At 31.3% G+C, this 22,274-nt stretch overlaps 1 protein-coding gene across 10 annotated transcripts in view; it reads right to left on the reverse strand.

Annotated features, from left to right (window-relative positions):
• LOC108021867 (uncharacterized) overlaps positions 1–22,274 on the reverse strand; it is a 181,343-nt gene that overhangs the window by 90,224 nt on the left and 68,845 nt on the right. For 4 of the 10 annotated variants that reach the window (XR_007765127.1, XR_007765131.1, XM_050889920.1 and 1 more), the window contains one exon: positions 4,637–4,846. The exons of the other annotated variants lie outside the window; for them this stretch is intronic. Coding sequence is in view for 2 of the 4 variants with exons in the window: in XM_044091474.2 (XP_043947409.1) it covers positions 4,749–4,846 (98 nt within the window). In the remaining 2 variants the exon portion in view is untranslated. Of the gene's footprint in view, positions 1–4,636; positions 4,847–22,274 lie in introns of those variants that run through there. 10 annotated transcript variants of the gene reach the window in all.

Consider the following 22,274-nt stretch of genomic DNA (forward strand, 5'->3'; position numbering starts at 1 on the left):
GGGAGTTATATGACACATTATTTAGGGGCTCTTACCCAATTTATAAACAACTTTGAGCCCAGAGCCAATTTCCAAATAACTCTGACAGACCCAAGATAAATCCGTGGTCAGCTATTTCTTTAAACCAGGCCTCCGAATCATTCCCACCCAGATCAATTTCACGCAGCCCAAATTGGACTATTTTCCGACTCTCTTGAGCCATTCTCTTTATCAATTTTTGGGGATAAATACTCTTAAGCCGAGGTTTGATTATTGATTATTGAACTAGAGATCAGGCAGTCAGATTTGGAGATCCGAATCGTGCAGTAGTGCTAATCGAGTAAAAGTAAACGAGCAGTGAATTAACTAAGTTCGACCTATTAAAAAATTGTAGTAGCGATTAAGTGATTAATAAATAAAAATAAATTTTTTTAATTTAATCACAAGTGAGAAACTTAATTTACATACTCGCACAATAAAATGATAACTTACAATAAAAGCATCGGTATACTTCATCAACCGCGATAGGGCTTACATTAAAAAACAAATTGTTTCTAAAATCACTGGGCTTCAAAATTCAAATCATAATCCAAATAAAGAAGCATCTCAAAATGAATAAATTTTTAAATGTTCATGAGAGAATGTCACACTTATTCCTCATATCATCAAAAATTTAAATCAAACGATGAAATACGTATATGTATTGAAAATCTGGACTTATATCTTAAGTTATCTTAATTAAGGAGTTGTTAAGAGAGTAGCTGCCGATGGTACAAGCACTACTAAAATTGTTGATGTTACCTTTCGCAATAATTGTAAGGCAAATTTTATTGATGAAATAATTTATAAAATAAATAAATACGAAATCGATAGAACCCACACCTAAAAATTTTTTATCGGTAAATCGTCAGGATAGTCGTAAACTTTTAAAACGTGGATGGACTGGTGGAAGTGATTTTACTACAAAGTCGAATTTCAATTTCTCTCTATCACTTGAATTGAGAAACGTATCCATATAATGATTTAAATGTAAACATTGAAAAAGACAAACTTGCACACCTTTATGATATGTATGCAAGGTTTCAAAAGAGTAATTACAACCGCACAAGTCTGAAGGGCACGCTCATTGAGAGAACACTGACAACCTATCTCTGGCACGATCTATAAATGGGTTTAAATCACCGCGCGACAACTCAAAAGTATACCTGTAATTTGAATTCGAAATAAAAAGTCAGAAGTTTTTTAGCATAATAATTAATTTATTCCATTATTTTGCTATTGCGAACATGATTTTTTATTATTGAAATAAATTTTCTGTCCCAGTTCCAGAGATTTGAATGTATTTGCGATACTAAATCAGGATTACAAAATGTAAAGTGTTTAAAATAGTGTCCACCTTGATTGATGAACGTAGTTTTTGTTTTTAGAAGGTATTGAAAAAGCTGACCTATTGTGTGTCTTTTAAATTGTTCAATAAATTAGTCAATTTCTTCAAGAAATTTTATTTCTTAAATGATGTTTTCTTGCAGTTTCTTACACATCTAGTCTCAACTTTAACACTATAAATAGATATAATTAATTTCTTGTCTTGGTGGTACTTCTATGCATTATTTAGAGCACAAGCCCTTCCCTAAAGACGTTTTTTAAAATATGGAATCCGGTTTCCTTCAAACCTGTTTAACGACGGACATCCCATTTCCTCGATAGTGAGGAGCTGGCTATTCCCAAAAAACTTCTTTAGAAATCATATCTTTTGAACACCTTTAGAATTATAATAAGTTATACGTTGTAATTGTCGAAACAGTATCTTTCATAATTTTCTTAACTTTAAACAACTCATTATACTAGTTCGTTTAATGTGTTATATTCTACTAAACGATCATGAAAAAGAAGACAATGAGTTCTATTGAAATTCTCACATCAATAGGACCAGTTTTCACTGATTCGTTTTGAAATAAAAAATCAACTACAATAATGGGAACCTTCAATTTAAATTTATTCAGGGTCATTCATTTGGTTTTGATTCTCGACTAAAGTAACTAGATTAAAATCTTGTATACATTTCATAAAGGTGGATACTGATTTCTACTAAAATCGACATTCGGATTATCTTATGGATATGAGTCTAAATTCAGGTGAACTTTTGAGATAGATAAATTATTTGTGATAAGTTCTTGATTTAGTGTAAATCCAATTTCAAATGTTGGCTGTCAATTTGGGGCTAATCCCATCATCCGGAACGTGATTAGTAGGTTTACACCACTTTTAACAATATCGTACATCTTAATACAAGGGAATCCTCCAGGTTATATTCGGCATTTCCAGTTTAAAAGTTTGTTCATTTCTGCTTTGTTCAAACACATCGCAAAGATTCTTAGTTAGCATCAACACAAGTTCGATTTTCCATTTTAACAAAACATTTTTATAATCCTCAGCAAATCCCAACAAATTTTTTAATGGTACAGAAAAGTTGAATTGAAAAGAAGAACTTTTTTAGGGTGGTAATCAAACCGACAAATCGTGTTCTATCAATCTCACATCCATTTATTTCGTATTTTCATCCAAATAGTAAAAATACAATTACTTTTTCTTGATTTTGGATAGTAATTAAAATTTTATCGTTTTGATTATACGATGAACAAGTATGAAACTCTTTCTTCGAAATACTCTCATCTCACCTTTTCTCGAAATTTTAAAATTACGTTCCTTTTTTTTTGACTTTTTATTATACCGGTTACTCGTAGAGTTAAAGGGTGTACTAGCTTCGTCGGAAAGTATGAAACATTTAAAAGGGAGCGTTTCCGACCCCATAGAGTATGATCAGGATCACTAGCCGAGTCGATCTAGCCATATCCGTTTGTCTGTCGTTCCGTATGAACGCTGAGATCTTAGAAACTTTAAAAGCTAGAACAGACAAACTTGGCATGCAGGCTTGGATGAGGACTTAAACCACGTCTTTTATTATAAATAATCATTTTATCAACCGTATGTGCATGCGAATCGAAACGTTTCATCACGTAAATTCACCAAAACAACTTTTTGAAAAACAGTGCGTATAGATAGTGTGCCTATTTCATTACAGTTGATCGGTAAATAAATTATGTTATGTGGTGTCACTGTCATTTTTTAACAAAGTTGGAACATTAATGCCAAACTCATGTAACGTATGTTTCGGTATTATCTACATACGAACATCACGAATTGTAATAATTTTTAATATGTTCATACTCTATTCGATAGGTTGTTGTAGGATGTGGCTCTAGTACTATTTGATGGAAACCAAACAGTTGTCCAACCCACCTTATTAAAGAAAGCTGGCTCTCGAACGGCAATTAATTTAACTTAAAGTGTATTATTATTACTTCCGATTTTAAATGTTTTTTTAAGCTTATAGTGTCTTAGTTTATTGTAAATAAAATCGGTGATGTCATTCAATTCGTAAATAGAAAATTTAAATAGATTTTTCTTTCGTCATCGAAAATGTTACATATTAACAAGAAAGGAAGTTAACTTCGGCAAGCCGAAGTTTGTATACCCTTGCAGTTATAAAAAATAATCAATAATTTTATTAAATTGAATTCGAAATTCTTAAAAATATAAAATTTTATATTCCCAACATTATAAGATAATATGTCAAAAAGCCCCAAAGCTATAAATTGTTTCACATTATTTCCCACCAATTATCCGATCGTCCTTATGACATCTATATGATATAGTTGTCCGATTTTAATACAATTTAATTCGAAATTCAGAACTAATTAAAAAATTGTAATTTCAAGCTAGTAAGGTTATATGTTAAAAAACACCAAAGATATAATTGTTATTTCATGTTTTCCTACTAATTTTCCAATCGTTCCTATGGCAGATATATGTTATAGTCGTCCGATTTTAATAAAATTTAATTCGAAATTCAAAACCAAATAAAAAATATTATTTCCAAGCGTAGGAAGTTGTAAGGTAAAAACGCCGAAGATATACTTTTTCAATATTACTTTACCACTCACATCCCGATTGTTACTATGGAAGATATATGATATAGTCGTCCGATTTTGATAAAATTTAATTCGAAATTCCGAACTAATTTAAAAATGTTATATCCAAGCTTATAAAAGTATATGTTAAAAAACACAAAAGTTATAATTTTTTTAAAATTTATTCCCCGATAGTTCCTTTGAGAGCTATAGGATATAGTTGTCCGATCCGTCTGGTTCCGACTTATACTACCTGTAATAGAAAGAAGACTTTTGGGAAGTTTCAGCCCGATAGCTTTAAAACTGAGAGACTAGTTTGCGTAGAAACGGACGGACAAGACGTTGTGGTCAAGAATATATATACTTTACTTTGCAAACTTCTGACTGAAATCATTATACCCTCTGCAAGGGTATAAAAAGGTGCGCATTCATATTGCCCATTCAATTCGAAAAGTGCCAAAAAGATTAAAGTCTATAAAGGAACTATTATCATTCAAAGATAATGTAAGTGATCTAGACATATTGAATTCTATTGATAAACTTTAATCCAGATTTTATTGATTTCACTCCTTAAGTCATAATAAATTGAATCGTTTTCTGTACCTTCCGTTATCCATTTCATCATCCTTGCTAATTAAAAGGAATCCGTGCTAATCCTCCCAACACTTTTGACAAATTTCTACAAATTTTTAATAATTTAAATCAGTGCTTTTATGATTGACATAAATAACAAGAAAGGAATTTAACTTTGGCAAAACATAGTTCGTATACCCTTGCAGTTATAAGAAATAATCAACGTTAGTAACACCATGTTAAATTTATAAGGATTGTTGCTAGCGTCAGTGATATGAAAAACAAGATTTCATCATTTCCGGTTTCCGATTTTTCCAAAAGTCCTAAAATTATAAAAAAATATATTTCAAATGTTATAAAATTTAATTAAGTTTATTTTCCAACGGGTAACGGGTATCTGATAGTCGGGGCACGGACATGGCTAGATCGACTTTGCTAGTGATCCTGATCAAGAATATATATACATTATGGGGTCGTAAATGTTTCCTTCTAATTATTACGTAATTTCCGACGAATTTAGTATACCCTTTTACTCTACGAGTAACGGGTATAAAAAGTAATTAAATAAATCAATTACTGATATTAAAGCTATAATTAAAACTAGTGTTTTTATCTTAAAGCTCTGCGTCCAGACCCATATCATAAATGTGAATTTATGAAATTTAAACCGAATTTCGTAAATATTGTAAAACCAATGAATATAAAATTAAAAAAAGCTGCAACAATTAATATTAAGGACAAACCTTACGTAGAATCATTTGAAAAAATGAAAGTCTAATTTACATCCGACCCGATTTTAATTTACCCTGACTTTACCAAACCATTTTCTTTGACAGCAGACGCAAGTAGCATGGCGATAGGAGCAGTACTATCACAAAATCATAAACCAGTTTGTTATGCTAGCAGAACAATTTACGAACACGAAATAGAAATAGAAAAATAACTTTTAGCAACCTTATGGGCCACCAAATATTTTAGATCATTTTTAGTCGGCAAGTCTTTTGAAATATTAAGTAACCACAAACCTTTAGTTCGGATAAAAAATATCAAAGAACCAAATATGAAATTATAAAAATGGAAGATAAAATTAAACGAATTTGACTATCAGATAAATTATTTACCAGGAAAAGAGAATTACGTAGCCGTCGCATTATCTAGAACCCAAATAGAAGAAACCATGTTTACAGATAATTTTGAAGAAGACATACAAGAAGAGACAGATAGCAAAGCAGACGTAAAAGTGCACAGTGCACAAGAGGACAATACAAAATTATACTTTTATCACTGAGAGACCAATTAATTATTTTTCTCGACAAATTTAATTAATTAAAGAAAGCGAAGATACGACAGAAGTGACGCACTATTTTCAAATGTTTAAAAATTAAAATTATTTAAAAAGAAATAACTGAAACTTCAGCTAAAGAAATAATTAAAGAGTATACAACTCTAGTCAAAATTATTTTCACAACACACAATTATTTGCACATCCCAACTTCCTTTAGTTGTTATTCCTGTTGTTGCTGAACAATTTCCCTGAAATAAATGTTATAGCGTAGCTTGATCTATGCTTAAGCAACACAAAAAGAAAGGCGAAAAATAGAGGTTCATAGGACAAAGCTAAAAGAAAAAAAAAAAATGTATCAGTTGTCAGAAGTATTTGCACACGTTTTCGGTGCGTCAAAATTATTTTCACAATGCAATTTCGTCATTAGTATTTGGTGTGCAGCGACAAGTGGCGGTTCTCTAATAAATTCAATTCAGTGAAAACTCAATTAAAATAATTAAATTAATTAATTAAAAAATAAGAAAAGATTAGGCCGAAAACCAGTGTTGGACCAAAGACAATGCAGGCACTTACTAGTAGTTGTAGAGAGCAATCCAAGTGCAAGTCCATTGAAAATTGCCCAAGATCAAAAAATATAATTGGTAAACAAATAAGTGATTCTACAATTCGTCGCAGGTTAAAAGAAGCTGATTTTAATACATATACCAACCAACCGAACAAAACGCCTCCAATTTGCATTGGAATATATTAAGAAGCCTCTTGACTTTTGGTTGAATGTTTTATGGACGGATGAGGCTGCATTTTAGTTCCAGGGGTACTACAGCCATCATTTTATGCATTTGAAGAAAAACCAAAAGCATTTGGCAGCCCAGCCAATCAATAGGTTTGGTGGTGGCACAGTCATGTCTTGGGGATGCCTTTGCTATTATGGATTCGTACCGATAGAAGGAACTTTAAACCAGCACGGATACGTTCAAATCCTTAATGACCATGCTTTTGTGTCAGGAAATAGACTTTTTCCTACTTATGAATGGATTCTTCAGCAGGACAATGCTCCATGCCACAAGGGTAGGATACCGACCAAATTTTTGAGCGACCTTAATCAGGCGGTTTTTCCTTGGCCACCACAAAGCCCAGACCTAAATATTATCGAAAACGTTTGGCTTTTATAAATTTGGTCCGAATTGACCTTTGAATTTGCCCAAACTTTGGTAAGGTCAATACCTAAAAGACTACAAGCTGTCATTGATGCCAAAGGTGGTGTAACTAAATATTAATAATGTATTTTCATAAAATTAAGAAAATCGTTTGTTAAAATTAGATATTAAGCTGAAATAAATTAAACTAAGTTTTGTGAAAATTATTTTGACGCACCGAAAATACAAATACTTCTGACAACTGATAAGCTTTTTTTCTTTTTCTTTTAGCTTTGTCCTATGAACCGCTATTTTTCGCCTTTCTTTTTGTGTCGCTTAAGCATAGATCAAGCTACGCTATGACATTTATTTCAGGGAAATTGTTCAGCAACAACAAGACTAACAACTAAAGGAAGTTGGGATGTGCAAATAATTGTATGTTGTGAAAATAATTTTGACTAGGGTTGTATATGTACCAACGAGAGCGCAATCTATTTCCATGACGACTTAGATTTTATCATATTCAAGAAAGCCTATGTGGAAATTATAAGTGTAAAGCACTTAACGAAGCAAGTAAGATGTACAACAAAACTTAAAGATATTCTGACATACAAAGACTTCAAAAAAAATTTCAAACGTTATAAGGAACAGAAATAACTTTTAAATGGTTCAGGAAAAAATATTGTTTTCCTGACTAATAAATTAATTCAATATATAATAAATTAATGCGACATTTGTAATATTTCTAAAGTGGAACATAGAAATACTGAAATGACATTTGAACTTACTCAAAAAATCCAGAATATAAGAGAAAAATTTGTTATGGATTTTTATATGGTAGAAAACCAACAATTCTTATTATGCATTGATGTATATTCCAAATTTGCTACTCTAGTGGAAGTCATAGGTAGATAATGAAAGTATTCAATGAAATTGGAAAACCTTAAGAAATTAAGGCAGATAAAGATTCAGCATTTATGTGCGTAGCCTTACATAATTGGTTAAACTCAGAAGGAGTTTAAATTTAAATAGCAACCAGTAAAAACGGTATTTCAGATATGGAAATATTTCATAAAACCGTAAATGAAAGGTTAAGAATTATAGGAAATTAATCAGATACTAAGAATGGATATACTAAATTCGAAACTAATTCTTTATATTTAAAACACAAAACAGAGCATAATGATACAAATCAGATACCAGCTAATATTTTCATGTATTCAGGAATTCCAGATTAAGACACACAGATGATGAAAATTAGCAGAATCGAAAAACTAAGCGAAAAACGCCATGACTATAAGATAGACACGAAATATAAACAAGCATCTTTAGTAAAGTCTAAGACTACAAACCCATTTAAAAAGACAGGTACTTTAAAGAAAGTTTAATTTTCTCTTTATATAAGCAATTGTAATTCAATTGACAATCGTACAAAGTATTGAGATAAATCCTATAAATGCCCAGAATAGATACCTCGTATTTAAAAGAGGATCAGCAGTTTGAAAGATGCCAAAGAATTCAATGATGTCATTCAAATCCGATATTTAGTAGAGAAACTTAAAAGAGAAATTATTATGGAATCACAATAGCTAAACACAGTAAAAGGGGTTTATTTAATACTGTAGGATCTGTTCACAAATATCTGTTCGGAACTCTAGATCAAGATGATAAAGAAGAAATGCAACAAAAAATTAATTATTTGGTAGACACTAGTGCTCAAAAAACTGATTTAAATATGATCACAGATGTTATAAATAACGGAATTAAAATAATGAACAACATGAAAGAAAAAGAAGAAAAAGATCAACAGGTCAATGCATTTGTATTTAAGGTATGCAAATGACAAGGTTAGGATGATTTAATCCAAATTTATTAAAACATGATTATTTGAAAAGTATTAACCCTGAAAAACTGTTAAAAATCAAAACTTCTGCTTGGCTCAAAACACAAACGAAATTTTGATTATTTCCCATATTCCTTCAGAGATAATCAAATCTCCTGTTTTCGAAATTATTCTTTATCCTGACGAAAATAATAATATTTTAACAGAAAGAGTACTTGCTAAATATTTCCTTTATAAAGACAAAAAATTTAAAAAAGAAACGGAGAAAATCGTAACCGTCGAATGCATAAATGGAATAATTAGACAAGAAAACACCGACTGCAAATTTACTAAGACTTATAAAAATTTCCAAATTAATTATGTTAAACCCAATATTTATTGACATATTAACAAGGAAATTTCTATTGTCGGAAGTAATATCGTTAAAAGCCTTAATTGTACAATACAATTTGATGAGTACACTCATTAAAATTCAATGTTAGACTATACACAGAGCGTTTATATAAGCAATATTATAAAAAAATGGGAACCATTGTCATATATTCAAACATAAGAAATATTTGAATCGCATACTAAATATTATAATGCATTTTAAACAATTACTTTAACAACTTTTGTAATTATTTTATAAGCATTTTGTATTTATGGTATAAATTTAAGAGCATACCAAGAAAATTAATTGTAAAATGTTTTAACCGAAAAGAAGAAACACCACACAGCACTGAAGTTGTAAACGATCTACCCAATCAAATTAACGTAGAAGAAAACATAATGTTATACCCAATACTATCCACCTGAGGACATGCCAAATTCAACGGATGGGGTAGTAACACATCCATAGCACCACGCACTCCTACACTGCAAGCATTTTCTATCGCCGAAGAGACTTCTAAGTGACTTCTAGAAGATGAAAACTATCGTCTGCGATATCGCATTCGGTTCGCGGAAGTCAATCCTGTATCAGAAGTATCGCCGAAGTCACTCCTGGAAGTGTCGCCGAAGACACTTCAAGAAGAGTCGCAGATGTGACTTCCCGAAGTGTCGCCGAAGTGACTCCAAGAAGGGCCGCCGAAGTGACATATTTCTTCACGACGGGAGTGACTTCCGCGATCCGAATGCGATAGCGCCGAAGTGACTTCTGGAAGTTACTTAGAAGTGACATAACAGATGCTTGTAGAAGATACCATTCCCCATTGGAAATCTTGAAAATTTTATATAAAAAACTTGGTTTTTACATGTTTGGCCAAATTTTGCATTTATTTTTTCTATAAGGTCTTTTAGCGCTTATAGACACGGTCCTTGGCATGTCGGAGATGCTGCTTAATAATTTTATTTATGTCTAGCTCCGTTCACATGAGAAATTTAATAATAACCATTTTTAAAATAAATAGAACATTTTTTTTACATTTAAAATTAAAATAAATTTGAATGAATTACTTTTTATAATTAGGTGGAGAATCTTTCAACGCCTTCTTTACTGCAACCGCGCCAGATAATGTGAAAATATCTTGAAGTAATAAGTTCAGCTTCACATAAACTCGCACTCTTCGTTGAGTTGGACACCGCACAAATTGTATACAAAACTGGACTGCGAAATAAACTGACGCACGGACGAAAAACAATAGCGTAGGTAAAAAGGGACTCCTTTTTCCAGTAACTTCGTTTTTGTATCATCTATCTATCTATGTTTTGGTTTTGTAAAATGTGTGCTATTGTCTAACTATCGTCCAGAAATGTCTCAGAAGATACTTCTTAGCGATCGCGACCTTCGAGACACTCTTTAAGAAGTAATAATCGAGTTACCCCTATGAAATATCTAAATTTAATTGTAAACCAGGCAATGGTAAATTACCAAACTATAAGCAAGTCAGAGAAAAATTACCATGAAACAAACAACCTCAGCTTTAAGACGTTCCCACAATTCAGGACACTGTGATTTCGGGACCCAAGTCTGGAGTCTAAAGTCCAAAGTTAGAGAGTCACTCTATAGCAGCAAAAGCTCAAAGCCGAGGTATAATAGTGAATAAGGTAAGAGTTAGAGAGCAAGTTCAGCTTAAGATTTGTCAATAGCAAGTCGGTGTTCTTCAATCATAAAAATATTGTAACCAGTTTAAGAATAAGAATTAAATAAAGTTTTTTTTTTAACTTAAACTTATGGTGCAAGCATTTAATTATATACTTCATGGGTCGGAAAAGCCTCCTTCACTGCGTTGCAAGCTTCTGACTGAAATCATTATACCCTCTGCAAGGGTATAAATTTATCGGACCTTTTTATTTGGAAATATTACAGACAATGGTTTTTCCTAAACATTATTTGTTTTGTAACTGAGGAGTGACTACATGAATTTCGAAAATTTAAAATTCTTTCCCTGAAAAGATTCTAAAATATACAACGATGAATATTTTGTCTCAGTTAACCAAGGCAAGGTTCGTATCGAAACGAAAATTCGATGATCTCAGACAAGTCAAAAATCAGACGAATTTACAATTGGAGAAAACTTTTAAGCCAATTACCGAACCCTTGCATGAACTTGTTAAGGAAATTAAAAAACAAAAATGTAAAAGACATTATACAATTAAAACGTGAATTGAATAAAATTACAAAATACGACGATGATGAGAAAAAAATTGAAAAATTTACAACTAATGAGAAAGACCTCCAATCTTATCGAAATAAAAATTCACGAAGGTCTTCCGACGAAAGTAATTCCTATAACGAATTCTTTTCACAGAAGAATATAGAGGAAGATGTCGAAAAAGAGGAAAAGCAGTCGGAAAAGAGTGGTACAATAATGGCCGACAACTTCACCAATGTATTCAGAAGAGGTCGATATGGGTCTGGACGCAGAGCTTTAAGATAAAAACACTAGTTTTAATTATAGCTTTAATATCAGTAATTGATTTATTTAATTACTTTTTATACCCGTTACTCGTAGAGTAAAAGGGTATACTAAATTCGTCGGAAATTACGTAATAATTAGAAGGAAACATTTACGACCCCATAATGTATATATATTCTTGATCAGGATCACTAGCAAAGTCGATCTAGCCATGCCCGTCTGTCCGTAAGAACGGTGAGAGCTCGGAAACTATAAAAGATACGCAGTGCAAGTTTGTTTCAGCGGGGTGCCACGCCCACTCTAACGCCCACAATCCGCAAAAATCTGTATCGCCTACAGTTTTTATGATAGAAATAAAATTTTACCTGAAATATTTTTGTCTTATCAATACCTATAGACTGACCTAAAAAATTGCCACAAAATTGTCTATCTGCCACAAACGGTTAAACCGCTTAAATCGGTCTGCCGCCTACTTGCACTCGACTATAGCGTTCTTCCTTGTTATTATATATTTAGGTTATCTTAGAATTAGTTAAATAATAATATTTTTGTAATTTGTTTACTTAAATAAAATTTAAAATAATAAATATACGTTTTATAAAGACAACAAAATTTTATTGTATTTTCCAAAGTCTCTAATTGAACTGATTTATAAAATAGATTCTTTTCAATGTTTTCCTTTTCCAATTAAAGGTTAATGAATGATTCTCCATAGTTTACATAAAAACTGTTTTTCGTTAATATTACGTTTTCTATTTGTTATCTTTGCCACAAATAACTTTAAGATTTCGTGAACTCACTCCCTTTGCTTTATTGTGGAAAGATTCAACTTGATCTATTCTATAAGAATAAACCTGTGATCATAGACCTAGAAATTCTATCATGAGCTTACCGTTGAGCTAATCTTTAACAAAAACCTAAATTTTTTTATTATCTCTTTTAAAGTTATACAGTTTAATTCCTTTGTCTGAAAAGTCCGATGTTAGATCATTACGGATATCATTATAAAAATCCTCAGTTTTCATTATATAGACAAATGATCAGTATCCATATAATTTAAGGGTAACTTGTCCTGAAAATTTGGCTTCATATATTAGTAGTGAATATCATGCATATTTCATTTCGGTAAGTCTAATACTGCAAATCCTACTAATATATGATTATTAAATAGAACGGACAATCTTTTCATTTGAATTGCATAAAAATTATTATTAATTTTTGTTGCACTATGAAAATTGGATTTTGAAATTAAAGTTTTTGTACAACGTGCTTTCGTGTTTTCGTCGAGTCTTGGAAGGAAAGTTCCTTTGAGTCTATTAACGGAATATAAATATTGATAGGGATATATTACGCATTAGTCAAATTTCTTTATCATTACTCAAAAAATACTTCACAGTTTTTATTTTTGATTGCCAATTAAATTAGATGCTAGGGTATCCAGGGTATGAACCTGTATATATAGAGAAAGCAATTTTGTTACATGTTATGTGGGCGGCAAATCGCGTATGATTCATAAATGAGGACTTCTTTGGTATCCTTGTAAAGAAAGAAATAATGATTTGTGAAATCCATAATTTCGGATTTGGTTGTAGCTACCAGCAATAATAAGTACGTTATTGAATTCATAATCTGGAATTTAAGATAAGTCAATTTGTTTAAAATTTAATATTATCTTTATGAATCGTACGGTTTCTTTTATTAATAATAACTTTATTAGGGTGATATTCCTACCTGTTTTTTATATCTAGAGTTAAGCTTATTTCTTTCCCCGTGTTTCTTTTCGTAAATTACTTCTCCTCCGTGATAGTCCTTTTCTTTTCTGTCTTTATTATGAAAATGTAACATTTTATCCTGTGCTTGCATTAACAATTGGGGAATTTTATTGTGCTTGATTTTATTAAATAATATATCATACGCTCGTTGATTGGTTATAGAGTGAATTTATAGTTTGTATTTCTGTGTTGCTCTATTTACTATTTCGGAATAATCAACTAAGTTGAGTTCATCTTGAATGCAGCGAGTAATTTCTGTTAAAGTAAAGTGTGCCATTTCAATTGTTCCGTTGGAAGTACTATGTCGAGGACCTGCATAAAATAAAGATAACCCATTTCTTTGTGCAAAAGATTTAAATTGGGATGAAGAAAAACTTGGTTCGTTATCTATCATCAAGGTTTTGGCTAATAGGAATTGTTGTAGAATCTCTAAAACTTTGTTTTCTATATTTAATTTATTTGGGATTTCTTTTACGACTAAAAATTTTGAATATGAATCTATACAAGTGATAAATATAAGATTTTGGGCGTAATAAATGTCAATATGCGAAATTTCACCTTGTCTATCCGGAATTGACTGGATGTCTGTTATAATTGTTCTGATTGCAGATTGTGCAATACTTAACAAACTCCTTTAGTTTTTGATATAAGTTAAACCAATAATATAGCCGGTTAATTTGTTTATAATTTTCATCAAGCCCTCTGTGTTCACGACAATGCGTTTCTGTTATTATAAGCGATCTGTCTTCAGCGTTTTCTTGGACAAATATTCTAGTAAATAAAAATGTATTTATAAAATTATCTTTAAATGGTTTTTGAATTATATAAAGGTCGTCTATGCTTCAATGAATTTCGATTGTTATATTAGATGGAATGTATTCCTTTAAGATATTTATTCAATTTTCCGGAGTGTATTTTCGAACACATTTATTGACTCATGTATTGTATACCTCCCCGTTGCTATTAGCAGTTGTTGCTTAAACTGGCTTAAGGGTTTTAGGGTTTCTTGTATAACATTCTCAAAACTACTCTCTGCTGAATGCTGAGTGTTTTGATTTGAGACCGACTCGATACTTTCTGTTAAGTTATTAATTTGTATTCTAGATAATGCATCTGCAACAACATTTGTTGCTCCTAGCATATAATATTTTTTGGAGAACAACTTTCAATGAAAGAATACCATCTTTTCATTTGGATATTAGGGTTCTTTTGAGAAATTAAAAATGAAAGAGGTTGATGATCTGTGTAGATTTCAATGTTGGCTGGCTCTTCCAACTGTAGAGAAGTTTTATGGGATGCCTTTTATGATACTTTTCCATTTGGCCTTTTAAATATTTCGTTAACGGTTTAGCAATTTTGGGGTTTTGAACAAATTTTCTGTAGTATCCTGTAAGGCCTAGGAAGTTTCTAAGCACTCGAATATTTTTAGGGATTGGATATTTTATGATTGTGGAAATTTTTTCGGGATCGGTTTTGATCACATTGTGAGAAACAACGTAACCGAGAAAGTTTGTTTCCAATTTGAAGAACTTTGATTTTTCAATCGAAATTTTCATATTTGCGTTCATCAAAATTTTCATTATAACAATTAAATCAATTCAATTGTTTTGAGAAAACAATTTTCCAACTTGTCCTCACAAAGTATCATCCATCGCTCTTTGGAATATTCTAGGAGCGTTTGTTAACCCAAATGGCATTCTCAGTAATTCGTATATTGCATTATTTATTGAGAATGAGGTTTGTTGAATGTCTGTTTCATTCATGAGAATTTGGTTAAATCCTGATTCCAAATCAATTGTGGAAAAGTTTTTAGTCTTCTCGAGGTTTGACAAAACTACAGAAGGATCCTGCATTGGATATCTAGCCGGTATGGTGTTTTCGTTAAGTTTCTTATAATCTATTACTAGTCTAAGTTTTGGAGTTCCATTTTCGTTAAACCCTCCTTTGGTACGACAATAGTCCTATTATTTTCGGTATTTATTTCACCGCGTACGTCAGTCCTAAAAGGAATCTGCATATTTATTTTTGAATTTTCTTTATTAATAATATTTAATATCATATTATCCTCCAAATCTTTTCTTTGATATAAGGATGAATTCTGTATATTGTTAATTTTTTGGTTGGTGGATACTTCTACGACGGCGCGTTCAGGATTTTTATAACCCAAACTTTTATTTTTGTCGGATAATTCAACGACGGCGTGTTCAGGATTTATGTTTCCCAAACTAAATTCACTTTGATTTCCCTCTTCAGCTTCGGATCTGATTTTGGGCTTTTAATTTTTATTTTGAATTGTTTTAACTGAAGAATGGTGTTTTTTTCTGTCAAAGAATGTTGATCTAAAATATTACCGTTATCGTAATTTAATTTATCCTCCTTTCCATTATACTTTATTACCCCTTTTGCTGTATCAATTACAGCTCCGATTTTTTTCAATAGGTTGTGGCCAACAAGTAAATCTGAGTCTTTCATAAAAAGTATACCGCGTATGAAAAATAGTTATCATATGATAAAACTTAATTATTGAATATCCATTCACTGTGGATACTATTTTATATATTGGTAGTTCATTTCTGTTCTTATAAATTCCTGTTTTAATAAAACAAGAAGTTTCCTCTGTATCAATTAATATCTTTAATTTTTTATTTATTTTATTATCCTGTTTTATTATGTAGGGTAGGCCTACTCCTGAGTTTTCCCTAAAAAATTGTCCTCTTCAATATTGTTCAACCTCATAGTTGTTAGCCGGTTGGTTAATAGTTCCTGTTTGTACTCTTTTATTTTGAGGTTGCTCCTGTTGTGTGTTTTGGGTTTCGATACTTTTAGTTTGATTCCATTTATTTTGATAATTATATTATATCTCTGATTATTACTGTTATGGGGTCTATTTGTCATCTGGATTGATTTATCAACATCCATTACTTACTTTGTTGTCTAAAAGAGTTCCACTGATTTTGTTGGTGATTATTAAATCTTCCCTGATTCCAGGTATTGTTTCTATTTTATTTAAAATTCGTATAATTATTTCTGTTTTGATTATTTGTTTGATTAAACCTTAAGTTATTAGTATATCTTTGATTATTATTATTGTTGTTATATTGTCTTGGTTTTTATTTGAGTTTTGTTGCCCATAAAAGTTTGTCTCATTAGTCTTGCATTGTGTTCTTGTACTATTACCATTGCGTTCGGTAAATTTAATATCATATTATCCTCCAAATCTTTTCTTTGATATAAGGATGAATTCTGTATATTGTTAATTTTTTGGTTGGTGGATACTTCTACGACGGCGCGTTCAGGATTTTTGTATCCCAAACATTTATTTTTGTCGGATATTTCGACGACGGCGCGTTCAGGATTTTTATAACCCAAACTTTTATTTTTGTCGGATAATTCAACGACGGCGTGTTCAGGATTATCGTAATTTAATTTTTCCTCCTTTCCATTATATTTTATTACCCCTTTTGCTTTATCAATTACAGCTCCGAATTTTTTTCAATAGGTTATAGCCAACAAGTAAATCTGAGTCTAGCCCATCTCTTTCATAAAAAGTATACCGTGTATCGAAAATAGTTATCATATGATAAAACTTAATTATTGAATATCCATTCGCTGTGGATACTCTTTTATATATTGGTAGTTCATTTTTGTTCTTATAAATTCCTGTTTTAATATAACAGGTAGTTGCCCCTGTATCAATTAATATCTTTGATTTTTTATTTTTTTTATTATCCTGTTTGTTATGTAGGGTAGGCCTACTCCTCAGTTTGCCCTAAAAATGGTCCTCTTCAATGTGGTTCAACCTTATAGCCGGTTGGTTAACAGTTCCTGTTTGTACTCTTTTATTTTGAGGTTGCTCCTGTTGTGTGTTTTGTGTTTCGATTTTTTAGTTTGATTCCATTTATTTTGATAATTATTATATCCCTGATTATTACTGTTATGGGGTCTATTTGGCATCTGGATTGATTTATCAACGTCCATTGGCTCTGGCTTACTTTGTTGTCTAAAGGAGTTCCACTGATTTTGTTGGTCATTATAAAATCTTCCCTGATTCTAGGTATTGTTTCTATTTTGATTAAAATTGTTATAATTATTTCTGCTTTGATTATTTGCTTGATTAAACCTTTTATTAAGTTATTAGTATATCTTTGATTATTATTATTATTGTTATATTGTCTTGGTTTATTATTTGAGTTTTGTTGCCCATGGATTCATTGAAAGTATTACATCTGAGATATGGCTGTTAGGGCAAGTTATGAACACTCGTAGTGCTATCTTTCTATGTTTTTCATTAAGTTCAGATGTAATTGGCATATTCCTCCCATGTGTCATAATGGTTTTGTTAATCAAGAGAGTTAATTTTTTATTTACTAAATTATAAAATTCCATAATCGATAATTTGCCCTGGCTAAGTACACTTAAGTCCTGTTCTAAAATATGTATAGGTCGCTTTTCACTAAAAACCAAATCTAGTCTTGCCATTATGGCGTTAAAATTCAATACGGTTCCATTATGAGTTAACGCATCATTGGCAAAGCCTGTAATTTTATTTCAAGGAATATATTGTACCGAAAAGTATAAGTCACTTCCCCTTTTGTATTGTCCCATTGCTGCTTCCACCGATTCTATTCAGCTAACATAACTAACTTCTTCGCCTTTATATTCTTGAACCGTCTTTATGATTTCATAAGAAGTATCGCACCTTACGTTAGGATCAATATCTTCCACTATGAATTCCTCAACCATTCCATTTCTCAAAGGACTCAATTCATTATTAACTATTTATGCTATTAAGTTGCTTACATTAAGCGTCTGGTTGGGTAAGGTAAGGGTGGAGTCATGGTTAAGATTTTATCAAAGTCGTTGATTAACTCTTCCACCTTGTTTGTTTTTATTTAAATTTTTTGAAGTAAATTCTCATATATATAAAACTTTAATTAAACAGCTCACTAATTGTTCTTCTTAGTTTCCTTGGATATGGGATGTCTTCTTTTTGTCTGTAATCCGGTTTGGGATGGCCCTCTGCTCTTCCTTCAATTTATTTCTCGGCTCTTCCTTTTTTGTTGAAAATGTATTTGATTTTTAATTAAATTTTTATTTATACATGTGATTTTTTTTAATATCTGTTTCTTTTATTTGTTTTGTAATATTTGTTTTCGAGAGTAATAGTTTTTTGAGCAGTGTGTTCTTTTGTTACGGTCACTAATTAAAGGATTGTTGTAAACAAAGGGGGATTATTGCATTTATTGTTTTCCTCCTTTATCAATTTTCACGATGTAAACACTTTTTATTATGTCATATGTTAGGTTTTTGAGGAGCGATAATTCCCTTTTTGTTTTCGAAAACTGTTTTGTCTTAAAACTTATTTCAGGAATTTTTTTAAAATAGCACCGCCCCTCATTGGGCTCAAATTAAATTATTGCTTAGTGAATTAAAAAAAAAATATTTTTTATTGTTAATTCTTATTAACTAGTTTACACAATTGTTATTAGTACCGAACTTAATTTTCACTGCACGCGATATTAAAGTTATCGACCGATCAATTCGGATTCAAAATCGGACTGCCTGACTTTGGTTCAATAATCCATAATAAAACCTCGGCCTAAGAGATTTATCGCAAAAATCTGATTAGGAGAATCATCCATGGTCAATTAAATTTGAAATTTAAATTTTGCAGAATTGATTTCCTGCCGGAAATCGATGTTTACGTTAGCGGACTTGGGGCTCCCTTTTTGGGGCTCTGGTGTTTACAATATCGGCTTGGATGTTTACAGAATCCGTTTGAAGCGGAGAGTGTGAAACTGATCTGGGTGGGAATCGATTGGAGGCTTTATTTACAGAATGGAAAAAAGCTCTTGGCTCAAAGTAGTTTATAAATTGGGCAAGGGCCTTTAGGTAATGTGTCATATAACTTTCACTCCTCCCTCCGGCTGAAGATTCATTGTCGTTTCTCTTTGTGAAGCTACGTAAGAAGAACGTAAAAGAAATGATGAAAATGCTATGTTACATACCTGTAATGGTACGTTAACAGTTTAGTGTTAAAATAACATCTGTTAAAGTCAGCTGTTGCAACCGATCAACACATGCTGTCTTAAAGGTTAACTTTGCGGTGCAATTTCAAATTGGCATATCTCTGATAAAAAATTATTAAATAATGACATTTTTAAATAATTAAAATAATAATAATTTTTAGGCTAGTACTATGTGTTGATATTAAAATGTTGGGTGTTTCGTTCGTATTTTTCTAAAAGTTTAGTGGAGTCCAAATTTCAAATTATTTCAGTGAGTGTCTATATACATGTTGTAGAGTTATCAATTCTAAATTCGCATTTTTTGATTTATTAGGAAGCAACATCTTAATCAGCAATGAAAAACTACTAGAAGTTTGGCGTAATCAAAGGAGAAGACATCCAGCTGTTGGCTTGTGAAGTTGAATCTGCAGATGAAAATGATATCCACGCAAGGGAAGACGAATATATAAATAAAATATGTATATTCATCTTCCCTTGCTTGGATATCATTTTCATCTGCAGATTCAACTTCACAAGCCAACAGCTGGATGTCTTCCCCTTTGATTGAATTATAATGAAATTGATGAAGTTAAAAATAAATACATAAGGTAATACAAAATATATAATACAAATATATTTATTTTGCGATCTGTACCCAATTTGCAGAAAACATTTTATATAGGACAATCATCCTGTGTTCCAAAATTGGGGTCCTTAACTTTATAATTGCTTAGAATTTACGTTTTTTTTCGATTTTTTTGTGTGGAGTGGGTCGTTGACATCATCATAAAAGAGAACTGCATTAAAATATCTTGTTAATTTCAAAAATATTCATTTTGGTCATGGAAACGGGTAAAATTCAACAAAGTGCGTTGTTACATGTTGTATTAAGCTGTTACCTTAATAGCTTAGACTTGATTTTGGACGGTCTGTACAGACTTGTACACACCTCGTACAGTATCTGTTCTGCACTTGTTTTAGTTGGTAAGAAACTGTTACCAGCTGTTCTAGTCTTGTTAAAAATTATCAAAGGTGTATATTTCCAAAGCTCTCGAAACAATGTATACTATTTTTATTTTATTTTACGCAACCCAATGAGCTGCACTACCACTTGCTAAGCTTTCAAGAGCGCTGATGGCTGTCGATATCGGCACAATTGGTATATATTATATTTGCAGCTTTTTTAAAAAAAAGTGCTATTTGGTTCCTTGACACGTGATTAGGCTTTGTCAAACAAAAGGTGTCGGCTTTATGTCATTCACTTAATTTCCACTTTTTTATTGTATTTAGCTGTTACCTTAATAGCTTAGACTTGATTTTGGACGGTCTGTACAGACTTGTACACACCTTGTACAGTATCTGTTCTGCACTTGTTTTAGTTGGTAAGAAACTGTTACCAGCTGTTCTAGTCTTGTTAAAAATTATCAAAGGTGTATATTTCCAAAGCTCTCGAAACAATGTATACTATTTTTATTTTATTTTACGCAACCCAATGAGCTGCACTACCACTTGCTAAGCTTTCAAGAGCGCTGATGGCTGTCGATATCGGCACAATTGGTATATATTATATTTGCAGCTTTTTAAAAAAAAAGTGCTATTTGGTTCCTTGACACGTGATTAGGCTTTGTCAAACAAAAGGTGTCGGCTTTATGTCATTCACTTAATTTCCACTTTTTTATCCAACGGGTTTATTCCTTGATCACCGCGTTTCAAACGTTTCTGTAACTTTGGCTCCGGTCCACAAAAATTATATCCCGGAATATGGGCTTCAACTGGTAATCTAATGATTAGCTTATGTTCAAGACCACCACTGTTTTAATACGTTTGCAGACGGTATGATGATTTCAGTCGGAAGTTTGCAACGTAGTGAACGCAAATTAGTTGCTCAGTTTTAAAGCTATCGGACTGAAACTTTAATAAAAGTCTTTTTTCTAAGCAGGTAGTATATAAGTCGGAACCAACAGGATCAGAAAACTATATCTTATAGCTCCCAAAAAATTTATTAAAATGATCATCTTTGGTGTTTTTTATTACATAACCTCCTACGCTTGGAAATAATAAATTTTATTTAGTTCCGAATTTCGAATTAAATTTTATCAAAATCGGACGACTATATCATATAGCTGCCATATGAACAATCGGAAAATTGGTGGGAAAATAATATCAAAAAATTATATCTTTGGTGTTTTTTAACATATAACCTTTTACGCTCTCATATAGGTGTCAAATGAACGATCGGAAAACTGGTGGGAAAATAATATTACACAAAATTTTTTATATTATTAAAAATTTTAAATTAAGTTATTAAAGGTTAAAGAAGGAGAGAGAGAGGTGAGAGAAATAATAAAATATGTTTTTGTAACTAGCAACAATCCTTAAAAATTTAAGAAGCCAAAAACAATTTCTTTATGATATTCGATGACGTAGCTTATGAAAAACAAGACAACTAAGAGCCTATTTTTGTATGGGTCGACATAAAAATATCGAGTCTTTAGTTATGTTATATGTTTGACTCGACTAAAGATTCGATATATTCAAATACCGCAACATTTAATCTATAATGCCTACATTATTATAATGTTTAAACAAATGGATAACGTAAGGTACAGAAAAGGATTTGATTAATTTATTATGATTAAGGAGTGATATCAATAAAATCTGGGTTAGATACCTACAACCCCACAGTTTGTCAAAAGATTCAAATATATCTAAATCACTTAGAATCTTTGAATGTAAATAGCTCCATAATAAATACAAACTTTTACTATCTTATCTATCGAATTAAATGGGCAATATGAATGTGAACTTATTGACTTTAAAATGTATAATTCGATTTAAAATATTGACGAAAAACTAACCTATTTCAC

The sequence above is a fragment of the Drosophila biarmipes genome, unplaced genomic scaffold, assembly GCF_025231255.1.
Source record: "Drosophila biarmipes strain raj3 unplaced genomic scaffold, RU_DBia_V1.1 ptg000008l, whole genome shotgun sequence".
NCBI classification, from domain to species: domain Eukaryota; kingdom Metazoa; phylum Arthropoda; class Insecta; order Diptera; family Drosophilidae; genus Drosophila; species Drosophila biarmipes.